The 10,757-nt window shown below is 35.9% G+C and overlaps 1 protein-coding gene across 2 annotated transcripts in view; it reads right to left on the reverse strand.

The window, feature by feature from the left end:
* Positions 1-10,494, reverse strand: part of LOC145686496 (small nuclear ribonucleoprotein-associated protein B-like) — a 125,521-nt gene extending 115,027 nt beyond the window's left edge. The window contains exon 1 of one of the 2 annotated variants that reach the window (XM_081759884.1): positions 10,336-10,494. In XM_081759884.1, the coding sequence (XP_081616010.1) occupies positions 10,336-10,338 (3 nt within the window). In that variant the 5' untranslated portion in view covers positions 10,339-10,494. The remainder of the gene's footprint in view (positions 1-10,335) is intronic. The other variant, XM_081759876.1, reaches the window with a different exon arrangement.
* Between the last annotated feature and the right edge of the window lie 263 nt (positions 10,495-10,757).

Here is a 10,757-nt window from a genome sequence, read left to right on the forward strand (position 1 = left end):
TACAACACTAAAGAGAAGTACCGGGACTCCTAGGTATGAAAACAGATTTGCGGTGAAATGTAAAGTCAATATTACATATTAACTAAGATTGTACCATATAATAAACTTTGTAAGTGTATTTGTTTCGCTGCAAGTGTATTTTGTACTGTGTGCAGTAAGTGAAAAAAACTGGCAAAAAACAACAAATTTTCGAGGACCAAGATAAACCCAAACAAGATAGTTTTTTCTAATTTTAAACAATAGGTTCGTTTACTGTATACCCTGTTAATTTCTCAGAAATTTGTTTAAAATCTCTAGAGATACGAACTTTTAAAAATACTTCTGCAAGTGCTGGACAGTGTGCGTGACAAGTTTAAATACCCGTCGAGCTGAATGTGAGTGTATATGCGCCAGGAAAATGTGGCAACATAGCACTCCGTATAAACTGCGATAGCGAAGGGAAAATCAGAATGTCATATTTGTTACTGTTTACTTTTTAAAACAAATCGAAATAGTTTGGTTGGAAAAGGTACTTTAAGATCTTTCGGGAAGGTTCTAGAACACAGGTTCCCCCGTATAGGTTAGTAGCTAGGTTGGTTCTTTCCCGTACCAAAGTTGAATATTTAATTTACACAGTATTGCCGAGCGAGCGTTGGCGAATTAAGCTGGATTAGAGCCCCGCAGAGTACGTTGTTTCGTGCCTTTATTATAGCTAAATGGGAAAGGGGACCTGTGCTCTAGAACCGTGCCGATTTTTCTAATTTTTTTTTTTTTTTTTTTCAGATTGATAATACACCGCAACAATTGAGATAATGATGTCTCACTTCTTACTGAATAACAAGAAAATTACTACGTGTTGAGTAATCAAGTTTTCAGAACTTACAGGTAATATTTGCACCTACATATCATGCACAGGAAATTATTTCACGTGATCTAGTTTCCAATACATAATCTACAAAAAAGTACGATAAAATACGCACTTTTTCATTAATTCCTATCCTCTCACTACGCAGTACAAAGAAAATTTTTTGTCTTAAGTATTGAAAAGACAACATTCCAACAATTTTAACGAGGTAAGACAATGCAATATAAATTTTGAGAACGTCAGGGCAGCACCGGGAAATCAGAGGCCTATCTTTACGAAATGGATAGTAGATACCTTACCTGTCGGACAGCTTTATCCATACGGATCTTACCTAAGATACTGCTTTGACATAGCAGGAATATCACGGCTTCCTTATTAATGAGGCTGGGATGTTAATTTTAGTTAGGATAGAGTAGATTAACTACCTTCTCAACCGAGCGTAACGTGTAATGCTGTTTTTTTCCTTTTTTTGCCTCAAATTTTGAAATTGATTTCACATATATTTGTATGGAGATGTCTTTTACCTCAACTCTTAAACAAGATGTAGGAATAGGTTGAAACTTAATCACGAATACTTCGGTTGTGCTATAGTGAATTAAAAATTACGGCGAGACTACCACTTCCGGTACCCAGCCCTAATTCGGATGAGTAGCTTTTAAACCCGGACTCATGTCTGTGGAAGGATACAAACTGGAGCAGGCGTTGTAAACGCTACCCTAAACCTGTATCAAGGAATGGAATACATATAAATGGTGTACGTCAAGTATGAATCTGGGTCATTCCATGTGAAATCAACAAATTAAACAGGGATTTCTGACCTGACCATCTTAGATTTTTACCAAATTTTAGTATTTCGTAGGGATTGTCGAGATATGGAATTGTGCAAAGTTGTAGCTTCCTGTGTGGCGAGGTTTCTGAATTATGGGGGCTCAAAAATACGAAAAAATCGTCCACTTTGGTACATACACGAAACTTTCGAACAACACTGCTCTTGATCTCATTGGCGTAGAGCTGATTCTTGTTTTGTTTCACATAAAATAAGCTTTTCAACGATATATCACATGCCTAATTTTGGAAGAATATCTATTTAAGGTCACCCAGTATGACCTTTTGACCTTGAACTTTTGAGGATGCGTATCTTCGATTTTTCTAAAACTTGCATATAATTTACACACAAGCTTACTCTATAACATAACGGAAATAGAAGTTGAGACAGTAATGGGAACTTTCAATAAATTTTTTTAGTAACAATTTGTGTGTACCAGACAGAGTTTTAATGTGTAAAGCAGTTTGCAAAACTGTAGCATTGTACAACAGCATGATAGATTGCGCAGTTATTTCCTACAGAAAGGTTTGGAAGATTGAGAGGTGTGGAAACGTTAGGTAGAGGAATGTGTTGATAGGGGACTGAGTCCACACGTTCAAATGTACGATTGAAGTGTTTATGTGCTAGTGCTGACTTTGTACTTGAAAACAGAAGCTTGATTGTGGTGTGTGTTAAGTCAGTGTTCCAATGGTCAATCATATTTAACGAATTATTATATCAGAGTAATGTCATCGTCAAGATTCAAGAAGACAGTTTGCTGCATTGCATTTAATATAGAAGGTTATGGGAATGCCAAAAGAAATTTGAAAAATATGTTGCCGTGGATGATTTCAAAGTGTTCGTCGCTAAAAGATGGATTTAAAATTTGTAATTCCTGTCGTAAGAATCTAGCAACACCTTGTGATGCGAGTGCGACTCCTGTAATATCAGAGTGTGTGATGATTATCAGGTCCGATGCTGGAAATAGTGATATTGAGCAGTGAAAAAACGTTAGAATCTTTGAACCGCAGCCCAAAAGATCAAAATATTATTAGACATTTCTACAGAGTATGGGAAGCAAAATTATAATGCGGTTGAAAGAAAAAATTCGAACAGCGGATAGAAGTGTGCAAGTAAAATTGCTAACTGTACTTCCAAAAAGTTGACCTGTCAGAAAATATCAGCAAGAATTTCACTGCACTAACTACATGGCTCGTAAAGCAAATGAACTTACTCATCAACAATCTTCATATCTTAAAGATCTGAAAGAAAAACTCCTTGATAAACAGTGCATTGTTCTTTCCGATTTTGCAGAAAATTATTCGTTCGTTTTCCTAGAAGCGTCACAAGGTTTCCACTGAAAAAACGTCAAGCAACTCTTTTGCTTATACTCCAAAAATCCCCAGGCGTCTATAGTTATAACTTACAATATGATCGTCGGATATGACTGTCTCAAACATAAAATTTCAGTGCACCTATTGCAGAAAATACTTATTTCCTTTCTGAGAGATAAATTCGGTTCTAAAGATTTAACAAAATTATTCTATTTCTCCGATGGAGCAGCAGTTCATTACAAAAATCACAAGAATTTCATCAATATTAGATACATTAAAGCGATTTTTCCGTACCTGTTGAATGTTTTTTTGCCGCCGCACATGGAAAAAGTACGTGTGATGGATTCGGGGAACTTGAAAGAGCAAGTTTGAAAAGACCTTATAGTGACCAGATAACACCAAAACCATCATATGATTGGGCAAGGCAAAATATAAAACATATGACCTTAAAATATGTCACTAATAAGGAATACGAAGCGGAAGCGTCAATCCTGTGGCTTCGTGGTGCGTTATTTTTTAAAAAAGCAAACGGTTTTCCAGCTTGGACACGATAGCTGTCGCTTTATTATTATTATTACATTAAATGCAGTGTTGCAAACTGCTTTACATATTAAAACACTGTCTGGTACAAACAAATTGTTACTAAAAAAAACAACTTGTGTAAATTACATGCGAGTTTTAGAAAAATCGAAGATATGCATTCTCAAAAGTTCAAGGTCAAAAGGTCATGCTGGGTGACCTTAAATATATACTCTTCCCCAACTAGGCATGCGATATATTGTTCGAAAGCTTATTTTATGCTCTTTCAAAGAAAACAAGAATTAGCTTTCTACGCCAATTAGATCAAGAGCAGTGTTGTCTGAAAGTTTCGTATATGTACCAAAGTGGACGATTTTTTTCGTATTTTTGAGCCCCCATAATTCAGAAACTTCGTCACACAGGAAGCTAAAACTTTGCACAATTCCATATCTCGACAATCCCTACGAAATACTAAAATTTGGTAAAAATCTAAGATGGTCGGGTTGTGGGCTTTGTTGATTTCACATGGAATGACCCACCTACAAATCTGGTTCGATATATCATATGCTCATATTGCTCACGCAAGTCTCTTTTAGGCAATTCATTCGTTATTTTGATTCAGCGATTTGGTTTAGATAGTTCCTGCTTTTTGAACGTGCCTGTTCTAATCGTTATGTCAGACTGACTTTATTGCAGGGATTAAGAGGCCATGTGGTTATTGTCAGCTTATACATTGCAGTAATCATTGGTCAGCCAGTGTGTGATGAGGGTCAGTCCATGTCAATTCATCCAGGTCATGAAACCCATGATCTCAGAATGGCATGAAGATTTTTCTGTTTACTCTACTTGCCATCCTTATTGATCATACCAAATTTTAATTTGATATCTTATATACTTTTTTAGTTAAAAATTTTTTTAGTTTGGTAAAATATACGTTTTTGTTGTTGCCGAGGGTTAGAGAGATTACGACATTGATATACTAAAAAGATCATAACTTTGTTAATTCTCATCATATCACAATGATTTTTTCACTAAAATGATCACAATAAGATACAGAATAAGGTAAAAATACATTCAGCTACTTGTACTTGAATTGTTGTAGTGAATATTAGCTCAAAACTGGATATTACGATTTTTTTTAAAGAAAAAACATAAAATTTTAAAATACAGTAAAAACTTAAAGGCACTACATAAACCAAAGTATTTTATATGTATTTATAAGCCTAAAGGCATGAGCTAATGCGTTATGAAAGAAAAACTGTGGGTTTTTAACTGCAAATATTTTTAAACCATTTATCTTTAGAGTACGGTCAGGTATTTCAAGAAAATCGTAGACCTTCACGTTGGCAGCCCTAGCGTTGTCCCTAATTGTCACTGGGACATGAACCATATCTCGTTACAAAGCTTATGGAACACAGATTCCTACAAGGTAACTTCTGTGCCCCCTCGTTTCCAACCCACAGAAGAAGAAGAAGAAAAATGGCTTTTTTCAAAAAATATTTTGTCGAACTCTGCCAACACTGTTCATTGTCATGCGCAGGAAAAATAATTCTCGCATACACACCAGACATTGGGTGGAATCATATAAAAAAATAAAGGGCCTAGGTGCAATAGCTTGCGAGATAAAAATTCGAAACCTCGTATATACTATGGTCAACCTGTATGTATTTTACGAAGGAACTGTGGTCTACCCTCAGGTTGGCAACCCTGGCGACTTCCCTAATTGTCACAGAGACGCGAATGATACCTCGTTGTAAAGCTTACGGAACACTGGTTCCAATGAGGTAGCTTTTGTGCCCCTCCCCCCCCCCCCTGGTTCCCAACCCACAAAAGAAGATGAAAATCGCTATTCACTATGAGTTTAATGAATTATACATATTCATCACATACAACAGATTGAATATAATCAGTGAACGAAAAAAGAATTTACCAAATCATCTTAAAGTCCTGAAATGGTTCATTTACTATTTACACCATAGAGGTCCTGAAGTGGAATTACAGAAAATGCTTAAATAAAACACTAACAACATTTTATTTCTGAGCTTGCATTTGTTTCAACATCTTGTTGCACTGAAGATTGATTGAACCTATTTCCTTTTCGGAAAAATAATACATTCTTCCGGATGCTTTTGTGACTGGGAGGGGGGGGGGGGAAGGGGTTTACACATGAAATTATGTTACTCATAGGAATCCAGCAAACATCATCTTTTGGGGGCCAGTGAAAAGATATAACAGGCCCATGGGGATGCATAAATTTAATTTTAACGTCTCCATTTTCATGTTGTGACAAAACTAATCCAAAATACCACCGATCATCATAAAGGCATGCAATGTAATTGTGCACACCCACATCAGGCATTTTCACCGAATGATTTTCTCCAGAAAAGTTGAATATTGTGCAAAAGTTGTCATCTAAACTTACTCGTTTTGTTGCATTGGAGTCTTCAGATTTGGGCACAAAGTGATGAAGACTACGTGTTCCAGGTACTGTCCTGGCTTGAGTGAAACGCCCTTCTAAGTTTTTTCGTGCCTCTATCAATGTTTCTTTTCTAATCATTGTGAACTTTATATTTTCTATATTTTCCTTGCAAAAATAAAAAAAAAAAAAAAGATCGGAATTATCAATAGCATTACCAGGACTACGATGGAGACTTGCTTTTGTCACGATGCGCTTGACAGTGCCACCTATACCGTCACAAAGAGACTTCCCATGGCTGGTGGCAAAAATACACCATGTAGCTTTTAATCCAAAGTTTTTCATGAACTCATGTGGTTGGGATTCCACGTTAATCAGTAGGTCCACGTCTCATATAGCCTCGCTGCTGAAAGGGACGCTAAACTGAAATCAACTCAACTCTTTTTCATGAACCTGAGGGTTGTAGGATTCGCACTCCTCAAGATACCGAACGAAATTGCTACCTAAACTGATATAAGATTCCAACGAACTGTTTTGATTTGTGAAATACTTTGTGAAACGATCTTACTTTCTAAATACATTAAATATATTTTTAATTTATTAAAAACTAAGACAGTTATCGAAAGCGCTTATGAGTAAAAATAATAAAATTATATTTTGGTTATTTGATTTTAAAGTTTACTCTAAAAGCTTATGCGCAGTTGTATTAGTTCTAGAACATTGATAAATTTACTGCAGCTTAAATAATTTAACATCTTCAGCTTGATTAAAATGTCAATTTCATTACGCCTTACATGTAAATCATTCAATGAGTTTTTCAGAAAGTAAAATGTGCACTATTTTAACCCTTAGAAGATGCCTGGCTCATCCCTTTCTCTTAGCGCCAGTAGGGGGCCGCGGTGGCTCAGTGGTAGAGCGTTCACCTCTGGTGCTTGGAATCCCGGGTTCGATCCCAGCCCCCACCAAGTGAACTTTTGTGGTGGACAAACACCGTGTGCGTGGGTTTTCTCCCGTTTCCTCCCACTTTCTTCATTCCACCATTTCATTCATTACTCATCATCACCGTCTCCTTTAGCCTAACAGGCATAAACGTGGGACGTAAAACTCAAAGATTTCATTTCATTTTTCTTAGCGCCAGTACTTCAAACTTCTGTTGCTCGGCTCCTAATGAACCTAGACTGTGCCTCCCCATGCCGAATCCGTAGGAGGAAGTGATTTTTCTTTTATGACAAAAAACAGTGTTGCCAAAGTCCCACAAAAGTAAAAGATGATTTTCATCTTCTTTTGTCGTTTGGGAGCCGGGGGGTGAGGGGTGGGGGGGGGGCACAACAGTTACCTCATTGGAACCAATGTTCCGTAAGTTTTGCAACGAGGTATCATTCGCGTCTCTGTGACAATTAGGGAAGTCGCCAGGGTTGCCAACCTGAGGGTAGACCACAGTTCCTTCGTAAAATACATACAGGTTGACCATAGTATATACGAGGTTTCGAATTTTTATCTCGCAAGCTATTGTACCTAGGCCCTTTATTTTTTATATGATTCCACCCAATGTCTGGTGTGTATGCGAGAATTATTTTTCCTGCGTATGACAATGAACAGTGTTGCCAGAGTTCGACAATTTTTTTTTTTTGAAAAAAGACATTTTTCTTTTTCTTCTTCTTCTGTGGGTTGGAAACAAGGGGGCACAGAAGTTACCTTGTAGGAATCTGTGTTCCATAAGCTTTGTAACGAGATATGGTTCATGTCCCAGTGACAATTAGGGACAACGCTAGGGCTGCCAACGTGAAGGTCTACGATTTTCTTGAAATACCTGACCGTACTCTAAAGATAAATGGTTTAAAAATATTTGCAGTTAAAAACCCACAGTTTTTCTTTCATAACACATTAGCTTATGCCTTTAGGCTTATAAATACATATAAGATACTTTGGTTTATGTAGTGCCTTTAAGTTTTTACTGTATTTTAAAATTTTATGTTTTTTCTTTAAATCATCGTAATATCCAGTTTTGAGCTAATATTCACTACAACAATTCAAGTACAAGTAGCTGAATGTATTTTTACCTTATTCTGTATCTTATTGTGATCATTTTAGTGAAAAAATCATTGTGATATGATGAGAATTAACAAAGTTATGATCTTTTTAGTATATCAATGTCGTAATCTCTTTAACCCTCGGCAACAACAAAAACGTATATTTTACCAAACTAAAAAAAATTTTAACTAAAAAAGTATATAAGATATCAAATTAAAATTTGGTGTGATCAATAAGGATGGCAAGTAGAGTAAACAGAAAAATCTTCATGCCATTCTGAGACTATGGGTTTCATTTGATATTTTAGCTGGATGATTTGAAATGGACTGACCCATGAGTGAAATGTTCGTGTAGTTGAATGTTATGTTTCAGATTTGAATATAGAATGTCTGGCATATGGTTTTGAGAGCATGATTTTGCAGCCTACTTATTACGTATGCAAAAGAAAAAAATTAATGATGCCAGTGTTAGGAAGAAGTATGTAATAATTATGAGGCATCCTGCTGAATTATATTAATCTATATAAATTTTAGATGTGTAGGCACGTTTTTTGTTTAACATATTAGGGTAATTCTGCACTCGGGAGGGGGCACGAAAAGCTAGGAAAAAACTTTACGCCTAGAAGTTGGTTGTTAGGGAAAGGTAATTAATATATAGGAGTTAGGTCCGATCTAAAATGTGAATAGAACAGAATTGCATTATGTGTAATGCAGAAACACGAAACGGCTATACTTAGGAAAAAAAAGTGTCAAGTTTATAACAAGATTCTGGCGCCCCACAATAAGATTTCATCCAATATATATATGTATTTTACACAAAGTAGCAGTTGGTGTTCTGGAGTTAGGGGGGCTTTCACTCCCTAAAATGATTAAAATTTGATTTTTTATTTCACGTGCTTCCGGTAGAAGAATTCCTCCATAATTCCTAGTTTTAGGTTTTTATGAATTTTCTTCTAGAACGTGCTGAAGATTAGAACTATGGTAGTTATTGATGCAGCATTATCGTCTATTTTACACATTGAATTTGAAATATTGATTAATATAGGTCCAACTCTATTCTAAGAGTGAAAAATAGGATAGTAACAAATCTGGGTTAAGACTTACAGAGGAGACCAAAGTAAGTACAGACATAGCTAATTTAAATTGAAATAAAGCTTACCTAGCCTAACCTAAACCCTGCCTAACCAAAATTTGAAAAAAGTACATTTCTGTAAAAGAAAAAAAAAAAAAAAACTCAGGCCAACAGGTAAATATTTACTGTAGGCAAGGCAGTTACAAGAACCGATTAATCTGAATCGGCTCTTGTAGTTACAGTTTCCAAGACTCGTTTTTGACTCGTTGAATGATTCCGATTACAAAGAACCTCTTCTGCGGGACACTTCCTTCAGTATTCCGAGGAAACAATTCTTCCAAACGGAACAGTGTTTTATTATTTTAAACATAGTTTTTGAGGTAACGAAAAATTTATGAGGTAGTGTCGACATAGCACATGTTTATTTATTTATTTTTGTACTCGAGTTTCCGTATGCCGTATTTATATTCGTAAAGATTAAGTGCTCTTAAAAGTGAATTTCCACTCAGGCATATGTTGGCCGGTAACTCTTTACTTTGGTCCCCACTAATCCACAGGAAATGTAAGTATTCACTTTAGACAAGTGTCAGAAACCGATTCATCTGAACCGGTTCCAGTAGTTACAGTTCCCAAGAACGAAAGACAGAAAACAACGTGCCCTTTGGGGCTCTAATCCGCCTTTACTCGCCAACGCTCGCTCGGCAATGCTGTGTGAATCAGGAACAGCAAAAAAACATTGACAACAGGTAACTCATACTAAAAGTGACAGGTGTCACCGCCTTGCCTAAAGTAGAGTTACCCGAACCTTTATGTATATGAAACCACTGCATTTACAGCCATAATGTAACCTGAATATTCTCATTCTGCGCGATTCTTTCAAAACTCAACCAGATCATTGCAGTTGCAGTGCAGCTGCAGTTAGTAATGCAGTTTATTACATAGCCCCTTCAAATTTATCATAATATGCTTAAACCTTGTGCAACTCATTCTCTTAACCTAAGTAATTCTTAAATATACTCCCGAAGTGGTACTGGGTTTTATTTATTTATTACGATTTTTGCGGTCGTTCTGAGAAATACAACCTTTAGGTAGTATCTGTTGAATAAGTTCCTCAATCGAATTTTACATACGCTATCACTCCTTTCAATTGAAACTTATTTTTACCCTACTACAATTATAAACAAGAAATACAATATACTGCCGGCCGCCATAGCGACGCAGTAACAACGTATAAGAAAAATACCAATATATCAATTAGAACACACTGTTGTTACTTGCACTTAAGCAGAAAACATTACATATTATCTATACAAACCATTTTGTAGTATTGTAATCAGCCCTCACGCCCAGATGAAAACAGATTTAATAATCCCACTTCCAAACAAATGCTTGCCCGCTGTAACCTTTTGAAGCTAGCCTCACTATTACCAGATACCTATACCCAGCGAAAATCGCTGCAATTTTAACAGGATTAGAAAAATTCGGAGCAGAAAGAACGGATTTTGCATTTTATTTAGTGTTATTCCCTATCAGTAATCACGGATGATAATAAGCAAATTTCTCTTCAAAATGAATATTTATTAGTATTCATTTTAAACGCTTTTCCTAAAAAGAATTGTTAAAATACATGTCAATGATCAGTTGCTTGTAGTTTAACGTCTTTTAAATGGGGTGTCTGCAACATACTATTTAAACAATTCTTGTTTTTTTTTAGTAAAAGCTGTTTTGAAATGATTA

The sequence above is a fragment of the Thermobia domestica genome, chromosome 1, assembly GCF_964235325.1.
Source record: "Thermobia domestica chromosome 1, izTheDome1.hap1.1, whole genome shotgun sequence".
NCBI classification, from domain to species: domain Eukaryota; kingdom Metazoa; phylum Arthropoda; class Insecta; order Zygentoma; family Lepismatidae; genus Thermobia; species Thermobia domestica.